Source organism: Salmo trutta, chromosome 28 (genome assembly GCF_901001165.1).
Source record: "Salmo trutta chromosome 28, fSalTru1.1, whole genome shotgun sequence".
Lineage (NCBI taxonomy): Eukaryota > Metazoa > Chordata > Actinopteri > Salmoniformes > Salmonidae > Salmo > Salmo trutta.
Window position 1 is genome coordinate 11,207,578 of NC_042984.1, and position 24,952 is coordinate 11,232,529.

At 41.8% G+C, this 24,952-nt stretch overlaps 2 protein-coding genes across 4 annotated transcripts in view; both read left to right on the forward strand.

The window, feature by feature from the left end:
- The first annotated feature begins 318 nt into the window (after positions 1–318).
- LOC115165468 (N-alpha-acetyltransferase 10-like) lies at positions 319–3,589 on the forward strand. Its single transcript, XM_029718603.1, has 8 exons — positions 319–519; positions 908–1,006; positions 1,209–1,267; positions 1,352–1,397; positions 1,584–1,699; positions 1,998–2,042; positions 2,365–2,449; positions 2,717–3,589. Exons 1-8 carry the CDS (start codon positions 499–501, stop codon positions 2,900–2,902), a joined length of 657 nt encoding a protein of 218 aa, XP_029574463.1. The 5' UTR covers positions 319–498; the 3' UTR covers positions 2,903–3,589.
- Positions 3,590–6,488: 2,899 nt separating this feature from the next.
- The window catches only part of LOC115165469 (rho GTPase-activating protein 4), a 41,440-nt gene continuing 22,976 nt past the window's right edge, over positions 6,489–24,952 (forward strand). The window contains exons 1-2 of one of the 3 annotated variants that reach the window (XM_029718604.1): positions 6,489–6,712; positions 18,164–18,253. In XM_029718604.1, the coding sequence (XP_029574464.1) occupies positions 18,187–18,253 (67 nt within the window). In that variant the 5' untranslated portion in view covers positions 6,489–6,712; positions 18,164–18,186. Of the gene's footprint in view, positions 6,713–11,275; positions 11,379–11,447; positions 11,515–18,163; positions 18,254–24,952 lie in introns of those variants that run through there. The other 2 variants (XM_029718605.1, XM_029718606.1) reach the window with 2 other exon arrangements.

The following is a 24,952-nucleotide window of genomic DNA, read 5'->3' on the forward strand; positions in this document are numbered from 1 at the left end:
CCTGTTTAAATTTGTTTGCCAACTCTAGTCTTTATAGACTAAACTGTCTGAACTTGAATTGAACTGAGAAGTTGCCTAATCATGTTGACTTAAATTACTATTAAAAAAAGATCAACGTAATACTGTGTGGACTATAGATGCACTTGATATATGGTAGCTCATCCCGCGTGTGCCAGGTAACAGTTCTCACTGCTTTCCCGGCGCACCGGTCAAACTAATCAAGTGTGCCTTCACTGATATGTCCATCAAAATGCTTTCCTACCACATTGGGTGTTGGAGGTTCTATTTCATTATTTCTGCTGTAGCCAGTCCAATCCCACGCAACTAGAGGCGGGACTCACCTCTGAACCCCTTCCGGTTTATCGCACGCTTCCCCTTCAATTTAGCTAGTTAACATATCTGAAACATAATATATAGACAACGTTAGGAGTTCATAAAACATTTTGGTTCCATAATTTATACATTTCATCATCTGAAATTGTGTCGGTCGAAGAAAACATGAATATTCGCAACGCGAGGGTAAGTGAGCCGCCGAGTCGACCATGCAATACTGTATTAGCTTGCTAACAAACGTTAGCTAGCTACCTAGCCACCCATCCCTAATAATAACAATGCAAGGCTTTGTGATAGCTTCACGTTTGCTTGTCAAGTCAAACTGCTGCTAGCTTATTTAGCTACTACGTAAATTGATTGCTTCTATGGTAGCTAGCTGGATACACAGTGAACAAGAGTAGCCAGTTCAACTTCAAGTGTAGTTACGTTAGCTAGCTAGTGAAGTTAGTGACATTTGGATTGAATCAGTGTCCAGACATGACATCTCTTCTGGTTGTACCTTTTCTCACGTGTATTAGTGCCATTGTTTCAATCAGTGTCCAAACCATTGACATGTCTTGTTCTGTTTTCTCAGCCGGAGGACCTTATGAACATGCAGCACTGCAACCTGCTGTGTCTTCCAGAGAACTACCAGATGAAATACTACTTCTACCATGGACTGTCCTGGCCACAGGTTAATATGGCATCCTCTTCATCATCACACATCTCCATCACCACTTCATTCATATCACTTGAGTCAAGTCATTGTTCTTGCATTCAATCAGTCAAAAATGTAATCTAACTCATCAAGAGGAATGAGAAACATTTGATTTAGGTCTAGCTAGTTGTTAATAGATGTCTGTGCATCTAACATCACCTCTTTGTTTGTCTTTCAGCTCTCCTACATCGCTGAGGATGAGAATGGCAAAATAGTGGGATATGTTTTGGCCAAGATGTGAGTATACCTGAACTACAGAGCTTATCTCATGCCATTGTTTGTCAGTGTCTATCAAGCTCTCACTCTTTGTGTGGCATATAGGGAGGAGGATCCAGATGATGTCCCCCATGGTCACATCACATCCCTGGTGAGTCTTGGTTCTGTACTGTTCATTGTAGTACTTTATAGCTTCAACATGGGATAGGCAGTAGGAGCTTGGAGAAGGAGGAGGGGACCTCTCATCTGCAGCACTTGTCAGGTTGTTTAGTTGTGGTTGTTGAGTGACAGGAAGGATTGTTAACAAATGTATGGATTGTGTCTGTCTGTCTCTCAGGCTGTCAAGCGCTCTCACAGACGTCTGGGTCTGGCTCAGAAGCTGATGGACCAAGCCAGCCGAGCTATGATTGAAAACTTCAACGCCAAATATGTCTCACTTCATGTCCGGAAAAGGTAGTGCAGTGTGCTGGATGTCTGTTGGACTTCAATAAGATGGTTCCATTTCTAGTCATTTGTATATTGCTCTTTGATAAGAATTTCCAGATTAGTAGTTGTAATGGAATGCTAAATACATATCACTCTCCTGTTGTCTAGAGAAGTATAGATGAAAGATAATTTGAATACAGTGAGACATTGTTTTTCAGACCATTCTTAATCTGACTTGTCTGGTTTTATCCTGTTGATCTCTATCTGTAGTTTTTTGGTTCACAAAGCACTTGAATTGCATCCATTTCATGTTCTCCTACTGCAGTAACCGAGCGGCCTTGCACCTGTACTCCAACACACTGAAATTCCAGTAAGTAACATGGAGCTCCTCCTAACTTGTTTAAACAAACCCTCCTAAAGCAAGTGCTTTTGTAAAGGTTGACGTTGCATGTCAGCCTCCTAGTCAAAGTGAGGTTGTCTCTGGAACTGTGGAGTCATATTCCCTACTGATACATCCAAATGATGGTCTCTGCTGCAGAATTCAAATGTATCCAGGGGTTGTTAATTTTATAGATTTTTCCCTTATTTAACCAAGGATTGTTTGCAGTGCTACAATCACGATCAATGTCCATGTGTAATGTGTTTATCCTATTCCCCACTCACATACTAATCATTTTCATTCATCTCCATAGGATTAGTGAAATAGAGCCCAAGTACTATGCAGATGGGGAGGATGCCTATGCCATGAAGAGAGACCTAGCTCATATGGCTGATGAGGTGAGTTTTAACTCCTATCCTTCTTTCCAGCAGCATGGCTTGATAGTGTTTTGTATACAGGGGCTCCTCTCTGCCGTGAGGGAAAGGTCAACCTTTCACCAAACCATTAAGAGAGACGACACCACACACTGCAGTCTTTGTTTACTAATACTCTACATGGGAGCATAGATTAGTGTCTCTTTTTATCATCGGAGGGAACATATTTGTGGATATCCAGAACCTGGTCAGAGCTGCATTCTGACCAAGTGTGTCTGTTTCTGTCTATAGGTCCCACAGTTGAGGAAGCCAGGAGTGAAGGCACTGGGTCAGGAGACCCTTACGGCTACGACCACCCCCGGTGACCAGGAGAAAGAGGGAGAGAGGGACAGTGGCGGAGAGAGCAAAGAGCTCAGTGAAGTTAGCGAAGCAACAGAGAGCACAGACGTCAAAGATTCATCCTCCGATTCACAATGACTCTGACATCTTTAGTAGCCATTTTTAAATTTTACCATGAAAGTTACTTACTACACTTTTTATCTCTTTCCAAATAGGAAAAAACAGATTTGGCTTCAGTCTTCACCCAGTGTTTGTCTTCAACTACTCACCTCAGTTACTTTGTATATTTTACCTTTACAACATACACTGTACAGTAACATATTTTACCTTTACACCGTACAGTAACATATTTTACCTTTACACCGTACAGTAGTATATTTTACTATTACTGTGTTCACCATACAGTAATATATTTTACCTTTACAGTGTACACCCTACAGTAATATATTTTATCTTTACAGTGTACACCGCACAGTAATATATTTTACTTTACACCGTACAGTAATATATTTTACCTTTAGAGCATACACCGTACAGTAATAGTTTTTTTCCCATAACTTTCTCTGTTGTCATTAGTGACAAACAAAGCGAATTGAGAACTGGTTGAAAGGAATGTTTTTGGAACTGGAATGAAAGTGGATTTTGAGCTAAAATTCACGACTGGTTCCACAAGTTTTTTTTATTATATTTGATGTTGTCACTAGTACTTCACCGTCGGCCACCCCACCCATGAAATCTACACATTTTGAAAACATAACCAGTGTTTTTGGATGTGTCTAAATCAGGTCTGTTAAGTATTCTTCAAAATAAAACTTTTAAGTAATACATTTTGTAGTGTATTTCTTTGCGTACTAGATGGCCAGTAAAATGTAACAAAATATTTTGAGAAATTCTTAGTGACCAATAGGTCACTTTTGCGTTTTTGCAACCAGCACTTATAAACAAGTCTTACATTTTGATTGCTGCTGGTAGAAATGTAATGAATAGAGCTGACAAAGTCCATATTTTACTTGACTGAGAAGCATGTGTTGCACAGAACAAACTAAGCATGCAGGTCTGTTTCTTTCTTCAGTAGAACTGACCAGACAGACAGAGATGCTCTGGGTTTGTTCCTATTGTATCTATCACCTTCACACACGTGTATTTAGCTGCCGTGTGGCGCTATCTTTCTCACACACATTTTAAGAGGTGTTGAAGTACATATAATGCTGTCTTTAGCAGGACGTCCAGATTTAAAACTGAACATTTTATTTTCTCTTAAATGATTGAAGTATAAGAATGAGACCTCCCCTCTCAAATAAAATGCATTTACTGATTGTTAGCACAAGTATAATGTGGTTTCATTTCGCAGAGCTTACGGTGTCAGAATTAAACACAAAAGAAAGCACTTCTCCAGAATGTTGAAGAAACAAACTCTGACATTTATCTAAACCATCAATTAAAAAGTCAAAAGCTAAGGACTTTCCAGAATACAAGGCAAGCCTTTAATTATCAAGTAACTTTATGAAATTAGTTTGCATTTTATTTACAGTGTCAATAGGGCTCACATGCATGCTTTCAACACCAGTTGAGTAAATCACTCACTCTTTTATGATATAGATCAGTTAAGCCACTTAACTTAGGTTTAGAGTCAGTTATTTAAGGTCCTTCAGATGAAGAGGAAGGAAACACAGGGGAAGTTAGAAGTGAGACAAGAGTTTTTGAGAGTTTGCTGGTATTGCAAAGAGGAATGGAAATATATTTTTAGAAAGTGGAAATCTCTGTTAGCCAGAAGCAGTGCTGTTTTCACAACTTCTCCAGCTTCTTCACACCTTGCAAGGGCATGACAACACTGTCACTTCACTCACAGTATTCTACACCAATGTTTCTGGTAAACAACATTAGCTACAAGAGCAAACAAACTACTGCTCTCTAGTCCTGCATAGTAACAGGATTATATTATGTTATATGTGGAGAACTTGCTCTGTCAGTGAGATGATCTAACTATTTTGTCATGACTTGTTCTGATTAATGTCATGACTTGTTAAATTTTTTAAAAACAATTTACTTTTTTTTTTTGCGGGGGTGGATCAGCTTAATATTGCAGAAAGATTGTTGCTTCTGTCAATGTAATTGTCTGCATCATTACTAATCCCCCATATCTTTTTTTTGGTAAATATATATATATATATCCATATACATACACGTACATACCCATACATATGCATACATAAATATTCATACATAGACACATACAGCTGAAGTCAGAAGTTTACATAAACTGAGCCAAATACATTTAAACTCAGTTTTTCACAATTCCTGACATTTAATTCTTGTAAACATTACCTGTCTTAGGTCAGTTAGGATCACCACTTTATTTTAAGAATGTGAAATGTCAGAAGAGAGTGATTTATTTCAGGTTTTATTTATTTAATCACATTCCCAGTGGGTCAGAAGTTTACATACACTCAATTGGTATTTGACACCATTGCCTTTAAATTGTTTAACTTGGGTCAAACGTTTCAGGTAGCCTTCCACAAGCTTCCCACAATAAGTTAGGTGATTTTTGCCCCATTCCTCCAGAGCTGGTGTAACTGAGTCAGGTTTGTAGGCCTCCTTGCTCGCACACGCTTTTTCAGTTCTTCCCACAAATTTTCAATAGGATTGAGGTCAGGTCTTTGTGATGGACACTCCAATACCTTGACCTTGTTGTCCTTAAGCCATTTTGCCACAACTTTGTAAGTATGCTTGGGGTCATTGATCATTTGGAAGACCCATTTGCAACCAAGCTTTAACTTCCTGACTGATGTCTTGAGATGTTGCTTCAATATATCCACATAATGGATATATGTAAACTTCTGACCCACTGAAATTGTGATACAGTGAATTTTAAGTGAAATAATCTGTCTGTAAACAATTGTTGGAAAAATTACATGTCATGCAGATGTCCTAACTGACTTGCCAAAACTATAGTTTGTTAACAAGAAATGTGTGGAGTGGTTGAAAAACAAGTTTTAATGACTCCAACCTAAGTGTATGTAAACTTCCGACTTCAACTGTACATACATACACATACCTACATAGATATACATACTTTTTTAAGAATATACCTTTATTATTCCCCGCAAACCCTACCACCCTTCCCCCAATTGGAGTAAACTAACAAACAATAACACTTAGGTTTATAACACTTCAGTTTATACATATTATACACATTTTACAGACACAATCTATTTTACAATTGTAATATTTAGTTTGTTTTTAGTCCTTTCTCAATTTCTGACGTCCATCCAGTTTGATTTCTTTTTGTAACTGTGCAATTTCACAACATTTCTGAATCTATATACATTTTACAGACCCCACATGTTTTACATTGGTTATCTTGTTATTAATCCTACCCTTCAGCTCCATTCAACCCCTCCCATCTATCGCTTAACACCATCCATTTTGGATTTCTATTTGACATATATTTTTCAACTTTGCTGTGATGCTTCACAAAAGTACTGACCCTTTCTATTCTCATAGCTTCTACAGAATGACTTGTTCTGATTAATGTCATGACTTGTTCTGATTAATGACCACCACTTTTGGGTGTGATACACAAGTGCAATGCTCCCATAATATCTATTCGTTACTCAATAAGTGTATTACAGATGCAGACAGCCCTTACTCAGCTTTAGTGTTACTACACACATGAAGTCATAGGGGAGAGAGCGATGAGGAGGAGGAGGGTGGATGAGGAGGGGGGGTGTGTCTTGAATTAGAAGAATGACTCTCCACCACTCTTGCACAACCCGGCACTGGGTGTTTTAGAAAGTGTGTCAGGGAGCGACAGAACGGAGAGAGGAGGGTCGTGACATTCACCCAGGTTTATGTGTTTAATGTAAAAAGGAGGAAGGAAGAAGTCATCTTTGGGAGATAAACGTTACTCAGTGTGGAAAGAAGACGATTAAAAACAATCTCAGTCAGGTATGAATCTGATTTTCATAACAGAATAACTAGGACATTAATTTCACAATATTTAAGAATGTTGTTTGGCATGTTATGTCTTGTTTGAATTAGACAATGTCTGCTGTGTGTTGCTGTACGTGTGTAGGAGTACTGTAATTATCTGGATGTTAGACAGAGATCCTGCTTTCTCTACTTGCTGTGAATGTAGTTTATCTGCTGTTTGACAGCTATAACTACAGTATATTTTAATGTCTATCTCAGACTCACCCCACTGTGAAGTATGTGGTTGTGGCTGGACGATAAACCGAAATACACCACATTAGTACAGCTGTATAGGAAAGACATGTACAGTACCTTACACCAGTTCAAACTGACCAGTGGATATCAGTTGAGATATACTGGTAGTGCCCTGTATCCTGATGATGATGGCAAGAAACTCCAATTCCTGTTGCATGATTCAATGATGATCACGCAGTGAAGGAATGAGAAGGGGAGATGGAAAGGATGACGAATCGTGTAAAAACAAGATGCTGTACAACAGCTACGTTCTACAACGCATATTATAAAGTTACATGAGATTTGTTACACATTTCAAAGGGAAATGCAATGGATCTAAACGTAAACTATAAGCAGATATACAGATTTACCTATACGTAAACCTATCTATAGATGGATAGACGAAATCACAGGGAACGTTTATGTTTTGAAAAATAAATAAAAGGAACTGAAATTGGGAACAGTTTAAAACAGCTGTGTGAAATTGAGTTTTGATGAGTGAAGTTTGGTTTTTGAAAAGAAAAGGGGAAGTTAGTTGGCAGTGAAAAGTGAGCGAGCGATGGAGAAAGAGGGGGGCGAAGGAAGGAAAGTGAGTTTGTGACTCATGGTTAGTGAGTCCTGCTTTGCTCTTCAGTGCGTGTGTATGTGTGTGCGTGCTTAAGTGTTCGGGTGTGTGTGTGTGTGTGTGTGTGTTTGTGATGCGCGTGTTGACTCATCATAACCCGCCGAACCGCGGGGCTGGCGGGGTTAGGGACATTAAATATTGTGTGGATGAAGGGCGGGCGGGTTAAATAAAGATAAAACAATACCTTAGGCTGGTTTATACTGTGTCTATCGACATGTCTGTAGACAATTAGAATGCGACAAGTGTAGCTGGTCAAAACGACATTTAATTTATATCCGGTGGAATGTCTGTAGACCTTCGCTGCATCCGTCTGTTTCCTTCTCTCAGACGGATGAAAAAAGTTCAACTTTGACCCTGTCGCTGCGTCCGTTGTCATGGTTACCTGACAGCTTGCAATGAAAATTCTACAATTCTCTGGTGTAATGTGCTGCTTTTATTCACGTCACACTCACAACCGTAAGCTATTATCTGTAATGAGCTCACCATTAACATGTAAATAATGATATTGTTGTGAGTTTATTTTCCTTTAATAATGAATAAAAAAGTATCTAAAGTTAAGACAGTGTCAGCTATGATATGGTCATTATTTGAACAGCCAGGGTTACTACGTTTTGGTATACTCAAGGTGTATAGAAGGGGGTTGCGGATGGGTTACTAGCAATTGCAGCTAGCTAACATAGCATCCCTCTGTTTGAGGCGGGGCGGCAGGTAGCCAAGTGGCTTTAGAGCGTTGGACTAGTAACCGAAAGGTTGCAAGATTGAATCTCTGACCTGACAAGGTAAAACATCAGTCGTTCAGCCCCTGGTCAAGGCAGTTAACCCACTGTTCCTAGGCTGTCATAGAAAATAAGAATTTGTTCATAATTGACTTGCCTAGTTAAATAAAGGTAAAATAAAATAATTGAGCAGGGTGTTTGAGTAGGCTAAACTTGCTAGCTAGCTGCATTTGCTAGCTACTAAGTGAAAATGAAACAAAATGTTGCTTTTTTATTTTTGAATAAATATATTTGTTCAAAACTGTTCAACTATTGTCTTTCTATCTCTTTGAGTCAACTACTCACCACATGTTATGCACTGCGGTGTTAGCTAGCTGTAGCTTGTGCTTTCAGGACTAGAGTCATTCTCTGATCCTTTGACTGGGTGGACAACATATCAGTTCATGCTGCAAGAGCTCTGATAGGTTGGAGGACATCCTCCTGAAGTTGTCATAACTACTGTGTAAGTCTATGGAAGGAGGTGAGAACCATGAGCCTCCTAGGTTTTGTATTGAAGTCAATGTACCCAGAGGAAGACAGAAGCTAGCTGTCCTCCAGCTACATCATGGTGCTACCCTACAGAGTGCTGTTGAGGCTGCTGTAGACCTTCAATATTAGGAAGGGGTTACTAAGGTTTGGTAGACCCAGTGTATAGTCAGGTGGTTGCTGATGGGTTACTAGCAATTGCAGGCGGGTACGGTTGAACAAACAGCTGACCTGCGCACCACTAGTGTGTGCCCTCGCCTCCGACACAGGAAGCGCCACACCTGTCTTCCTCTTTTTATAGATCACCAGAGGTCTCTGTGGGAGGATTAGTGACAGCATAGAAAGAGAGAGACTCCAATAATATGAACTACTAATTTCATGAAAGGCAATTCAAATGCAGTTCAGAACCAACATCTCAGGCACTAATCCTATAGTGACTGCTTGAGCTCTCAGTTAATAAATAAGGGTATGAATAAAGCTTTGTCATATTGTATTGTTAAATACCAACAGAGAAGGAGGAAAGACAGCAATTCTAACTGCGCAAACATAAAGGAGTTAAACTGCATTTAAATGGTCAAGGGGGTCATCAACCCCTCAGGCCTTTAGCAGTCAGTATCTAGGAACATTATAAACTGGGTAGTTCAAGCCCTGAATGCTGATTGGCTGACAGCCGTGGTATATCAGACTGTATACCACAGGTATGACAAAACGTTTATTTTTAGTGCTCTATTTACATTGGTAACCAGTCAACAGCAATGCAGCAAATCCATGAAGACATATTTTCTCTGATTAATTTGGCATGTTAATGATCCAACCTAGAGAGAGGAAGAAAGAGACATGATGTCCCATCACCATATTGTGCTCAACTAAACCAGGCCTAGGCTATTGAAACAAAATAAATATTGACTGGCTTGCTCAGTCATAACCAATATATTCAAACTTCTGATTGAAGTTGAGTTTAGTTTCTATTAATCAATATAATCTACAAAACATGCAAACTACAATTGAAGGATTGTGTGAGCTGACAGTACTGTTGATTCTCTCCCAACACATACATAAGTTACATATTGTCACGCAAAGTTACTCTATTAGTGAGCGTGTAACACAAACATTCGCTCTGTGACAGTGCTGTGTGCCTTGTGACTATTTATAAGGCAGCTGAAATGTTGCTGCTGCTATTTCTGCATGCTACAGGTGTGCAGCAGCACGAGCAGAGTGGTGCGTTACATACCAGCTGGCTTTCTCAGAAGCAGGCTGGGTTGAACTAGGAAATGTGTTACAGACAATACTGTTTTCAGTCTATCAATAAAATGTATTTATAAAGCCATTTTCACATCAGCCGATGTCACAAAGTGCTGTACAGAAAACCCAGCCTAAAACCTCAAACAGCAAGCAATGCAGATGTAGAAGCACGGTGGCTAGGAAAAACTCCCTAGAAAGGCCAGAACCTAGGAAGAAACCTAGACAGGAACTAGGCTCTGAGGGGTGGCCAGTCCTCTTCTGGCTGTGCCGGGTGGAGATTGTAACAGAACATGGCCAAGATGTTCAAACGTTCATAGAAGACCAGCAGGGTCAGATAATAATAATCACAGTGGTTGAAGAGGGTGCAACAGGTCAGCACCTCAGGAGTAAATGTCAGTTGGCTTTTCATAGCCGATCATTCAGAGTTAGAGACAGCAGGTGTGGATCACAGACTGTATCTGATACTATGGATAGGAGTTCAGTAGTGAATGCAGGGAGAGTGTCACAGAGCGAGTGAATTAGTGAGTGTCATAGAGCATTGTTGACAAAGTCATTGGAGGGATCAGCAAGTGTAGCATACAGTACATGACAAATTGGTTTTCAAGTGTTTGTAATCAATTGAACTTGGACCTCGATGTAGGGTCATTAACTTCACACACTTAGACTATACTCCAATAAGCATGGGTAGAGTGAGTAAGGATTCACTTAGACCAGGGGTCTCCAACGTTTTCTAGCATGAGAGCTACTTTAAAAAAAATGTAACATGTCGCAAGCTACTATTTTTCTTCTAGTTTTCAAATAGCACATTATTCTCTTCTCCTCTACCCTGCAACTCTTTCCCGGGTCCTTAGTGTACAAGAGAAAGTAGTGCACTATGTGTTCTGTGAATATACCTGGTAAAATAATGGTTCATAAACTAAGAGGGGCCCTATAACATCTGTGATTTTTCCCCAATTTTTTGTTGTTGATATTTTCCCAAATTATGTTCTCACTTATTTTTCACTCTTAAAATTAAAATTGTTAATGGAAAAACAATGAAATTGGATGTTCTGAGTCGATGTCAACGCTTAAATCACATCAAAATACATGTTTTTTTCAGGTCTGGAAAAATTGTGATTTTCTTTGTGTATTCCCCTTTAATTGTGCATCTGGCCCTTTAATTGTGCATCTAGTGAGTGAGGAATGTACCATCTAATGTGCTGGTCTAGCGATGGTTCTGTACTGCTGCTGCTCATTTCATGGAAAAGTGTGCAAATAATAGATACAAATTATATACTTACTCATGATATACTTCTGCCAGGTAAGACTACTTTACAGTTAACATTTAATTGAGAAGGTTTTGCGGAAAGTACTTCTGTCAACCCACAAGTTGGTTATCACATCAACTGGCTACACACGGAGTGATAAACAAACGCGCTCATCACAAAGACAGACGGGTATAATATTGCTGGAAATTAATTGGCAGATATTGTGGGATAATGTCAATGTTGTTGTGTTGATTAGATAGTAGCTGGGAGTTTACGGTATCTCATAGTTGTGAGATGTGTTTATGACAGTTTGCGATGGAACAAGTGAAAATTGTACTTTCAGAATCGTTTGTCGAGCTACTCATAGGTGGGCTGCGAGCTCGCTATCAACCTGTTGGAGACCCCTAATTTAGACTATAACGTTACACTGTAAAACAAGTTTGTTTGATTCATATTACAAAAGTCTATTACCAAGATTCCTTAACATTTTTATGTCAAATCCAATCCGGATTTCGTGTGGTTAATTTCATCTCAAATTACTTCAACCTAGTAACGTAAATGGAACTCAAATCAAATTGCATTTGTCGCACACACGTGTTTAGCAGATGTTATTGCGGGTGTAGCGAAATGCTTGCACTTCTAGTTCTGAGAGTGCAGCAATATCTAACAAGTAATATCTAACAATTTCACAAATACCTAATACACACATATCTAAGTAAAGGACTGGAATTAAGAATATATGGATGAGCAATGTCAGAGCAGCATAGACTGAGATACAGTAGATAGTATAGAATACAGTATATACATATGAGATGAGTAATGCAAAATGTGTAAACATTATTAAAGTGACATTATTCAAGTCACTAGTGGCCAATTATTTCAAGTCTGTCTATGTAGGCAACAGCCTCTGTGCTAGTGATGGCAATTTAACAGTCTGATGGCCTTGAGATAGAAGCTGTTTTTCAGTCTCTCGGTACCAGCTTTGATGCACCTGTACGGACCTCACCTTCTGGATGGTAGTGGGGTGAACAGGCAGTGGCTCGGGTGGTTGTTATCCTTGATGATATTTTTGGCCTTCCTGTGACATCGGGTGCTGTAGGTGTCCTGGAAGGCAGGTAGTTTGCCCCAGATGATGTGTTGTGTAGACCGCACCACCCTCTGGAGAGCCCTGCGGTTATGGGCAGAGCAGTTGCCATACCGGGCGGTGATACAGCTCGACAGGATGCTCTCAATTGTGCATCTGTAAAAGTTTGAGGGTTTTTGGTGACAAGCCAATTTTCTTCAGCCTCCTGAGGTTGAAGTGGCGCTGTTGCGCCTTCTTCACCACGCTGTCTGTGTGGGTGGACCATTTCAGTTTGTCCGTGATGTATACGCCGAGGAACTTAAAACTTTCCACCTCCTCCACTGGTGTCCCATCGATGTGGATAGGGGGGTGCTTCCTCTGCTGTTTCCTGAAGTCCACAATCATCTCCTTTGTTTTGTTGACATTGAGTGAGAGGTTATTTTCCTGACACCACACTCCGAGGGCCCTCACCTCCCCCCTGGAGGCTTACTCATCGTTGTTGGTAATCAAGCCTACTACTGTTGTGTCGTCTGCAAACTTGATGATTGAGTTGGAGGCGTGCATGGCCACGCAGTAATGGCTGAACAGGGAGTGCAGAAGGGGACTGAGCACGCAACCTTCTGAGGCCCCAGTGTTGAGGATCAGCGAAGGGGAGGTGTTGATTCCTACCTTCACCACCTGGGGGCGGCCCGTCAGGAAGTCCAGGACCCAATTGCACAGGGCAGGATTTAGACCCAGGTCCTCGAGCTTAATGATGAGCTTGGAGGGTACTAAGGTGTTGAATGCTGACCTATAGTCAATGAACAGCATTCTTACATAGGTATTTGTTTTGTCCAGATGGGATAGGGCAGTATGCAGTGTGGGTGTGATTGCATCGTCTGTGGACCTATTGGAGCAGTAAGCAAATTGGAGTAGGTCTTGGGTGACGGGTAGGGTGGAGGTGATATGATCCTTGACTAGTCTCTCGAAAGTACTTCATGATGACATAAGTGAGTGCTACGGGGCGATTGTCATTTAGTTCAGTTACCTTTGCATTCTTGGGAACAGGGACAATGGTGGTCATCTTGAAGCATGTGGGGACAGCAGACTGGGATAGGGAGAAATTGAATATGTCCATAAACACATCAGCCAGCTGGTCTGCGCATTCTCTGAGGACGCGGCTAGGGATGCTGTCTGGGCTGGCAGCCTAGCGAGTGTTAACACATTTAAATGTCTTACTCACGTTGGCCACGGAGAAGGAGAGCCCACAGTCCTTGGTAGTTGGCCGCGTCGGTGGCACTGTGTTATCATCAAAGTGGGCAAAGAACATGTTTAGCTTGTCTGGGAGAAAGGTGTCATGGCTGGTTTTCCTTTTGTTGTTCGTGATTGTCTGTAGACCCTGCCACATACACTCAGCAAAAAAAGAAACGTCCTTTTACTGTCAACTGTGTTTATTTTCAGCAAACTTAACACGTGTAAATATTTGTATGAACATAACAAGATTGACAAATGAGACATAAACTGAACAAATTCCACAGACATGTGACTAACATAAATGGAAAACTGTGTCCCTGAACAAAGGGGGGTCAAAATCAAAAGTAACAGTATCTGGTGTGGCCACCAGCTGCATTAAGGACTGCAGTGCATCTCCTCCTCATGGACTGCACCAGATTTGCCAGTTGTTGCTGTGAGATGTTACCGCACTCTTCCACCAAGGCACCTGCAAGTTCCCAGACATTTCTGGGGGGAATGGCCCTAGCCCTCACCCTCCGATCCAACAGGTCCCAGACGTGCTCAATGAGATTGAGATCCGGGCTCTTCGCTGGCCATGGCAGAACACTGACATTCCTGTCTTGCAGGAAATCACACACAGAATGAGCAGTATGGCTAGTGGCATTGTCATGCTGGATGGTCATGTCAGGAGGAGCCTGCAGGAAGGGTACCACATGAGGGAGGAGGATGTCTCCCCTGTAATGCACAGCGTTGAGATTTCCTGCAATGACAACAAGCTCTGTCCGATGATGCTGTGACACACCGCCCCAGACCATGACGGACCCTCCAAATCAATCCCGCTCCAGAGTACAGGCCTCGGTGTAATGCTCATTCCTTCGATGATAAACGCAAATCTGACCATCACCCCTGGTGAGACAAAACTGCGACTCGTCAGTGAAGAGCACTTTTTGCCAGTCCTGTCTGGTCCAGTGACGGTGGGTGTGTGCCCGTAGGCGACGTTGCTGCCGGTGATGTCTGATGAGGACCTGCCTTACAACAGGCCTACAAGCCCTCAGTCCAGCCTCTCTCAGCCTATTGCTAACAGTCTGAGAACTGAGCAGGAATTGTGCGTTCCTGGTCTAACTCGGGCAGTTGTTGTTGCCATTCTGTACCTGTCCCACAGGTGTGATGTTCGGATGTACCAATCCTGTACAGGTGTCGTTACACGTGGTCTGCCACTGCAGGGACTATCAGCTGTCCGTCCTGTCTCCCTGTAGCGCTGTCTTAGGCGTCTCACAGTACGGACATTGCAATTTATTTCCCTGGCCACATCTGCAGTCCTCATGCCTCCTTGCAACATGCCTATGGCACATTCACGCAAATGAGCAGGGACCCTGGGCATCTTTCTTTGTATATGGTTCATTGAACAAGCATGGGAAACAGCGTTTAAACCCTTTACAATGAAGATCTGTGAAGTTATTTTGATTTTTACAAATTAACCTCCAAAGACAGGGTCCTGAAAAAGGGACTTTTCTTTTTTTGCGACTCCACTTTGTCTCTATACTGATGTTTCACCTGTTTGATTGTCTTATGGAGAGAATGACCACTCTGTATTCTGCCATATTCACAGTCACCTTGCCATGGTTAAATGTGGTGGTCCGCGCTTTCAGTTTAATGCGAATGCTGCCATCTATCCACGGTTTCTGGTTAGGGTAGGTTTTAATAGTCACAGTGGGTACAGCATCTCCTATAGACTTCTTGATGAACTCAGTAACCGTCTCGGTGTACACATCAATATTATTCTCTGAAGCTACCCGGAACACATCCCAGTCCGCGTGATCAAAACAATCTTGAAGCGTGGATTCCGATTGGTCAGACCAGCATTGAATATTCCTCAGCACGGGTACTTCCTGTTTGAGTTTATGCCTATAGGAAGGGAGGAGCAAAATGGAGTCGTGGTCAGATTTGCCGAAAGGAGGGCGGGAGAGGGCCTTACATGCATCCCGGAAATTTGAGTTGCAATGGTCAAGAGTTTTTCCAGCGCGAGTGCTACAGTCAATATGCTGATAGAATTTAGCTAGCCTTTTCCTCAAATTTGCTTTGTTAAAATTGAAATCAATTTGCTTAAACTGATTGTTTTAGTTATGCTAACAAAGCTACTCAAGTTGTTTTGACACATTTTTAAGTGGAGAGGACACATATTTGCTAGTCAGAAAAACTAAACTATTTGTTGTTTGAATTGAACAACGTTATACAGTTGAAACAACTACTTTGAAAAGAACACATTTCAGAACTGACAAAGTTTTTGAAATTATATAATAGAGATTTAAGTGGGGAACATTATCCTCCCATCTGTCTCTTGCTCTTGTGTGAGCTTTTTTGCCAGTTTCAAAACCGGCAGCACACTCTGTAATTTCAACCCATTAACAGACCACTTTAGCTACAATGACATTCTCAGTCATGGTTACATAAGCTTTTTATTTACTTTTTACATGTAGTTATTTATCGTCCTTCTTTAAATGCACTAGCTAAAGTCGCTCTGGATAAAAGTGTCTGACCTAAATGTAAAAATGAACTGTTGCAAATACTGAGTATTATTCTAATGAGCTCCACCCCCCCAAAAAATAAGATGAAGTCATCTTGATATTTTCAGTTAACACTACTGTTATGTTGCTTCAGTTGATTTGACTTGAGTAAACACGTCGTTCTTAGCTGATTTAATTTCATAACTTAAGACAATTTGATACGTTGTAGTTATCTTAACTTGATATTTTTGTCAACACAACTGTTATGTTGGTTCAATAGATTTGACTTCATGGTTGTGAATTTCTAAGTTGAGTAAGCACATTGTTTTTGCTAACTCAATTTGAATTAATATCTTTTGAATTTTTGAGTGAGTTGAAGTCAACTCACGCATATAGGGAAGGACACGCATATAGGGAAGGACACAAGCACAGCACTTACACAAATGACTGATGATTGGCTGAGAGAAAATTATGCTAAAATGATTGTGGGGCCTGTCTTGTTAGGCTTCAATGCAGCTTTTGACATTATCGATCATAGTCTGCTGCTGGAAAAACGTATGTGTTATGGCTTTACACCCCCTGCTATAATGTGGATAAAGAGTTACTTGTCTAACAGAACACAGAGGGCGTTCTTTAATGGAAGCCTCAAACATAATCCAGGTAGAATCAGGAATTCCCCAGGGTAGCTGTTTAGGCCCCTTGCTATTTTCCATCTTTACTAACGACATGCCACTGGCTTTGAGTAAGGCCAGTGTGTCTATATATGTGGATGACTCAACGCTATACATGTCAGCTACTACAATGACTGAAATGACTGCAACACTTGCTGCAGTTAGTTTCAGAATAGGTAGCAAGGAATAAGTTAGGCCTAAATATTTCCAGAACTAAAAGCATTCTATTTGGGACAAATCATTCACTAAACCCAAAACCTCAATTACATCTCGTAATGAATAATGTGGAAATTGAGCAGGTTGAGGTGACTAAACTGCTTGGAATAACCCTGTATTGTAAACTGTCATGGTCAAAACATTTTGATACAACAGTTGCTAAGATGGGGAGAAGTCTGTCCATAATAAAGCACTGCTCTGCATTCTTAACAACACTATCAACAAGGCAGGTCCTACAAGCCCTGGTTTTGTCGCACCTAGACTACTGTTCAGTAGTGTGGTCAGGTGCCACAAAGAGGGACTTGGGAAAATTGCAGTTGGTTCAGAACATGGCAGCACGGCTGGCCCTTAAAAGTACATGGAGAGCTAACATTAATGACATGCATGTCAATCTCTCATGGCTCAAAGTGGAAGAGAGATTGACTTCATCATTACTTGTTTTTGTAAGAGGTGTTGACAAGCTGAATGTACCGAGCTGTCCGTTTAAAATACTAGCGCACAGCTCGAACACCCATGCATACCCCACATGACATGCCACCAGAGGTCTCTTCACAGTCCCCAAGTCCAGAACAAACTATGGGAGGCGCACAGTACTACATAGACCCATGACTACATGGAACTCTATTCCACATCAGGTAACTGATGCAAGCAGTAAAAAGCAGGTAAAAATGCACTTTATGGAACAACGGGGACTGTGAAGAGACACACACAAAGGTACAGACACATGCATACGCACATATTGGGATATTGTTGTATGGTGGGATTGAACATTTTGTGTTGTGGATATTTGGTGGTGTATGATGTACTGTTTTATCTTTAGCTCATTCAGTACAAACATAGTTCACTGCTTTATCTGTTGTTTTATATGTAATGTGGGTCCTTTGGTGTGTTTGGACCCCAGGAAGAGTATCTGCTGCCTTGGCAGCAGCTAATGGGGATACCTAATAAATACAAAACATAACATTTATTTAGCACATTTAGTTGACTTGACTAGATACAACAAGTAATTTTGACTGGATCTCAATATATATATTTTTACAGTGTACTCCAATAAGCATGGGTACAGTGAATAAGGCTTTTGTCAGGAACTAGGTGATAAGCTGCAGTAACGTTTCAGGTCAAACTATTGTAGAAAACCTTGTGGAATTATTGATATCTCTTCTTTGCAACAGAGTTTCACCCTGTCGGAGCAAGAATGACATCACATGTAAAGCTGAGAAAAGAGAGAGTTGGAGCTGTGGACTATGACACACAAATCAAAGGTAGGGGAAGTCCTTGTTGTTTTTACCCTCTTACGTTACTTTACTGCACAGCCAGCGAAGATTTTAGCATGTAAATCTTGGTGGGGCAAACTCCACAATTTTTGGGTTGTTGATGCATGCCAGCAATGCCACTACACAACAGAACACTAAACAATACATTAATTGTACTTAAACAAATGTGGTTTCTACTGACAATTGAGGGAACGATGAGCGGATAAGAGGCATTCCGTAATTTCGATGAAGACATTAATGAGCGAGCTAAGACGGACGTAGTCAATATAACTATGTGTTCAGCAGTTTTGAAATGTACAGTGACAGAATGCAGAACATTGGCTGCTCTTACAGTATTTTCCCTGTACACCAAGTCAGAACTGTAGGATAAATAAAGGGGACAATGAAACCTCTTACAATATTAGATGATGACATTTCTCAAAAACAGGTTATAGGCTACATGATTTCAAGGTGGCGTAGCAGTCAGACATCTTGTCTCGTCCCATGTATATATCTTTTATATCTTTTTCTTTGCATTCTTTTTAATATTTTTCCTAAACCTCAACTTCAAAATACTCTCCTGCAACCCGCCTCACCCAATGTGGTGTGGATCTGTTTTTTTTGTAAAGTATTTCTATTTACCTCCATACTGGAATACCTCAACTGAAGATAGCTAGCTACCAGCTATCAGTCTACTAACCTTTAGCTCGGAAAGCTCTCACCAGTTTGTACAATGCGTTTCAAACCAGAGCATACCGGACCTATTTTTCTCTCCATATCCCCGGATTCCTACCGCAATCTCCGAACCCTTTCATCTGGATCATGGCAGCTAGCTAACCGCAACCCGGGTTGACTACTCCTGGCTAACGTTTCCGTCCCTGAGCAAGCACCAACTAGCCTGGGGCTAGCCCATGCTAGACCCATCTCCCGGCTAGGGCTCCTGGGCTACTCCTGAAGCCCACTCCTCGGCTACAATATCCGGACCCCTTCTACTGCCGGTACGGGACACGGAACCCCGCCGATCCTTCACGGCTGGAATACCGACATAATCTGCCCGAGGATCCCAACAGGCCCCTCAGGCGCGACGTCCCCTGAAGGCCCATTCTGCTAACCGTGGCCTGCTAGCTATCTATAGCATATTGGACTGTTAGCTGATCCACCGGCCAGTTTCTTGGACCACTATACCCATTTTGCCAATTGGACTTGGACCCCTCTGCTACTTGGAACCCTATTAATTCCACAACTGGTCTATCGACGTCACCGCACGAGGAGGCAAAAACAGACTTTCCCCCCATCGCGACGTCCCTCTAAGGCCCTTATGCTAGCTTGCTAGCCCCGGCCTGCTAACTGTCTGAATCGCTGTGTCCCCAGCCAGCCCAACCACTCACTGGATCACTTGGCTACGCATGCCTCTCCCTAATATCAATATGTCTTGTCCATTACTGTCCTTGTTAGTGATTACTGTCTTATTTCACTGTAGAGCCTATAGCCCTGCTCAATATGCCTTAACCAACCATGTTGTTCCACCTCCCACATATGCGATAACATCACCTGGTTAAAATGTCTCTAGAGACAACATATCTCTCTTCATTACTCAATGCCTAGGTTTACCTCCAATGTTCTCTCTTCCTACCATACCTTTTGTCTGTACATTATGCCCTGAAACTATGCTATCGTGCCCAGAAACCTGCTCCCTTTACTCTCTGTTCCGAACGTGCTAGACGGCCAGTTCGTATAGCCTTTAGCCGTACCCTTATCCTACTTCTTCTCGGTTCCTCTGGTGATGAAGAGGTTAATCCAGGACCTGCTGTGCCTACTCCCCAGGTGCTCTCATTTGTTGACTTCTGTAACCGTAAAAGCCTTGGTTTCATGCATGTTAACATTAGAAGCCTACTCCCTAAGTTTGCTTTATTCACTGCTTTAGCACATTCTGCCAACCCGGATGACTTAGCCGTGTCTGAATCCTGGTTTAGGAAAACCACCAAAAACCCTGAAATTTCCATCCCTAACTACAACAATTTCCGCCAAGATAGAACTGCCGAAGGGGGCGGTGTTGCAATCTACTGCAGACATAGCCTGCAGAGTTGTGTCTTACTATCCAGGTCTGTACCAAAACAATTCGAGCTTCTACTTCTAAAAATTCACCTTTACAGAAATAAGTCTCTCGCTGTTGCCGCTTGCTATAGACCACCCTCTGCCCCCGGCTGTGACCTGGACACCATATGTGAATTGATAGCCCCCCATCTATCTTCTGAGCTTGTGCTGCTAGGTGACCTAAACTGGGACATGCTTAACACCCCAGCCATCCTACAATCTAAGCTTGATGCCCTCAATCTCACACAAATGATCAATGAACCTACCAGGTACAACCCCAAATCCGTAAACATGGGCACCCTCATAGATATCATCCTAACTAACTAGCCCTCCAAATACACCTCTGCTGTTTTCAACCAAGATCTCAGCGATCACTGCCTCATTGCCTGCATCTGTGATGGGTCTGCGGTCAAACGACCACCCCTCATCACTGTCAAACGCTCCCTAAAACACTTCTGCGAACAGGCCTTTCTAATTGACCTGGCCGGGGTATCCTGGAATGACATTGACCTCATCCCGTCAGTAGAGGATGCCTGGTTTTTCTTTAAAAGTGCCTTCCTCACTATCTTAAATAAGCGTGCTCCATTAAAAAAAAATGGAACTAGGAATAGATATAGCTCTTGGTTCACTCCAGACCTGTCTACCCTTGACCAGCACAAAAACATCCTGTGGCGTTCTGCACTAGCATCGAATAGCCTCCGTGATATGCAACTTTTTAGGGAAGTTAGAAACCAATATACACAGGCAGTTAGGATTACTAAGGCTAGCTTTTTCAAACAGAAATTTGCATCCTGTAATACAAACTCAAAAAAGTTTTGGGACACTGTAAATTCCATGGAGAATAAGAGCACCTCCTCCCAGCTGCCCACTGCACCGAGGCTAGGAAACACTGTCATTACCGATAAATCCACAATAATTGAGAATTTCAAGAAGCATTTTTCTATGGCTGGCCATGCTTTCCACCTGGCTACCCCTACCCCGGTCAACAGCCCTGTACTCCCCACAGCAACTTGCCCAAACCTCCCCCACTTCTCCTTCACCCAAATCCAGATAGCTGATGTTCTGAAAGAGCCCCTACAAATCACCTACAAATCAGCTGAGCTAGACAATCTGGACCCTCTCTTTCTAAAATGATCTGCCGAAATTATTGCAACCGCTATTACTACCCTGTTCAACCGCTCTTTTGTATCGTCTGAAATTCCCATAGATTGGAAAGCTGCCGGGGTCATCCCCCTCTTCAAAGGGGGGAGACACTCTAGACCCAAACTGCTACAGACCTATATGTATTCTACCCTGCCTTTCTAAGGTCTTTGAAAACCAAGTTAACAAACAGATTACTGACCATTTCGAATCTCACCGTACCTTCTTCGCTATGCAATCTGGTTTCAGAGCTGGTCATGGGTGCACCTCAGCCATGCTCAAGGTCCTAAACGATATCATAACCGCCATCGATAAGAGACATTACTGTGCAGCCGTATTCATCGACCTGGCTAAGGCTTTCGACTCTGTCAATCACAACATTCTTATTGGCAGACTCAACAGCCTTGGTTTCTCAAATGATTGCCTTGCTAGGTTCACCAACTACTTCTCCGATAGAGTTCAGTGTGTCAAATCGGAGGGCCTGTTGTCTGGACCTCTGGCAGTCTCTATGGGGGTGCCACAGGGTTCAATTCTCGGGCCTACTCTCTTTTCTGTATGCATCAATGATGTCGCTCTCGCTGCTGGTGATTCTTTGATCCACCTCTACGCAGACGACACCATTCTGTATACTTCTGGCCCTTCGTTGGACACTGTGTTAACTAACCTCCAGATGAGCTTCAATGCCATGCAACTCTCCTTCCGTGGCCTCCAACTGCTCTTAAATGCAAGTAAAACTAAATGCATGCTCTTCAACTGATAGCTGCCCGCACCTGCCCGCCCGTCCAGCATCACTACTCTGGATGGTTCTGACTTAGAATATGTGGACAACTACAAATACCTAGGTGTCTGGTTAGACTGTAAACTCCTTCCAGACTCACATTAAACATCTCCAATCCAAAATGAAATCTACAATCGGCTTCCTATTTCGCAACAAAGCATCCTTAACTCATGCTGCCAAACATACCCTCGTAAAACTGACCATCCTACCAATCCTCGACTTCGGCGATGTCATTTACAAAATAGCCTCCGACACTCTACTCAGACTGCATCCAATTTGCTATCACAGTGCCATCCGTTTTGTCACCAAAGCCCCATGTACTACCCACCACTGTGACCTGTATGATCTCGTTGGCTGGCCCTCGCTTCATACTCGTCACCAAACCCACTGGCTCCAGGTCATCTACAAGTCTCTGCTAGGTAAAGCCCCGCCTTATCTCAGCTCACTGGTCACTATAGCAGCACCCACCCGTAGCACACGCTCCAGCAGGTATATCTCACTGGTCACCCCCAAAGCCAATTCTTCCTTTGGCCACCTCTCCTTCCAGTTCTCTGCTGCCAATGACTGGAATGAACTGCAAAAATCTCTGAAGCTGGAGACTCTTACCTCCCTCACTAGCTTTAAGCACCAGCTGTCAGAGCAGCTCACAGATCACTGCACCTGTACATAGCTCATCTGTAAATAGCCCATCCAATCTACCTCATCTCCATACTGTATTTATTTATTTATCTTGCTCCTTTGCACCCCAGTATCTCAACTTGCACATTCATCTTCTGCACATCCTACCATTCCAGTGTTCAATTGCTATATTGTAATTACTTTGCCACCGTGGCCTATTTATTGCCTTACCTCTCTTATCCTACCTCATTTGCACATGCTGTATATAGATTTTTCTACTGTATTATTGATTGTATGTTCGTTTATTCCGTGTGTAACTCTGTGTTGTATGTGTCGAACTGCTTTGCTTTATCTTGGCCAGGTCGCAGTTGCAAATGAGAACTTGTTCTCAACTAGCCTACCTAGTTAAATAAAGGTGAAATAAAAAAATAAAAATGTGCATCACCAAGTCAGAAAAGTAACGTGAGGTGAAAATAGACCAAACTATTAGGGTGAGGCACATGGGATATTAACAGCTTACTACACAACATACACTTAGTATTACTTTCTTAGCTACAGTATACATATCTCCCTTGCATATTACATCATTTATGCAGCAGCATAGAAGACATTTTTTGACTCACATTTTGATGTGCTCACTTAAACAGGAAGGGGGCGTGGCGGTCCATTGTGGGCAAATTTTGCCATCACACTTTGTCTTCAAAGTCTGGCGTTCTCTGGATTTATGGCGGGAACCCTGGAAGAAAAAAACACACACAGCCACTCCACTGAATAGCAGGCTAGTGTTTGCTTTGCAATGCTTGCAGTTAGCCACTGATTCCTTCCAAACCACTCATTGTTGAGTTTGCGATTTCCAACTTGTTGTGTAATCTTTATGGCCGATGAGTATCGATACGTTTTATCTACAATTTCTCTTCATTATTTCTCTTCATATGATCAAGGATTGAAAAGGATTTGCCAGTAGATTGTCGACTTGATTGATGATGATGACTGCTAGTTAAGACTTTGAAAGTAAGATGATGACATTATCAGTCCAATCAAAGCTACTGTACATATAACGTGATTTGACGTCATTTTATCTGTGGCCAATGACCTTGAGCCTTATTAGAAGGGCACTTGTAATATAACTCTATGGCAGGACCTAAAGGGCTGAAATGTTGGACGTCTACCCTTAATAAGGACATAAACTTGGTGATGACGTAGTATCCCCATGAGTCACTGAGCCAATCATGGCGCAATGCTCCTATTTTTTTCCTGGCTCGCTCCACCACAGAAAGCACTGAGCTCGGCTGAAAGACCTGCATTTTGGAGCTGCCTTACTGTATGCAGCTTTATTAACTCAATGATATATAATAATTTTTTTTACATTGTTTGCAAACTGAAATGTGAGATGTATTAATGCCAAAATAACATGCAAAACAGGCAAGCCCCCCCCCATTTTTATTTATTTATAAATATATATATGTTGTCTTAGGTCTCTCTTTATGTAGTGTTGTCTCTCTTGTCGTGATGTGTGTTTTTTATCCTATATTTTTATTTAATTTAATTTTACCGTAAATTCCGGACTATAAGCCGCAACTTTTTTCCCAGGCTTTGAACCTCGCGGCTTAAACAATGACGCGGCTAATATATGGATTTTTCCAGCTTTCAATTTTCTTTTCGCCAAAAAAACACATTCTGTGACGTGCTCAGTTTTCTGGCAGCATGAAGCTTTCATTAGACCAATGAAATTGCCGAACGGGTTAAGGTCAAACAACTTTTTGGTTTACTGTTTAGATTAAATCGAGCGCTCTCAAACTTCCCATCATTCTGATTACGGTAGTCATTTTGTCACCCTCATCATGGCAAAGACACAGAGAAATGCATATGATGCAGCTTTCAAGTTGAAGGCGATTGATCTGGCTGTTGGAAAAGGAAATAGAGCTGCTGCACGGGAGCTTGGTCTTAATGAGTCGGTGATAAGACGTTGGAAACAGCAGCGTGAGGAATTGACTCAGTGCAAAAAGACAACTAAAGCTTACTGCAAATTTTTTATTTTTTGTTAAAGCCTATTTTATTTTTGTTACAAGCCGTGTTTC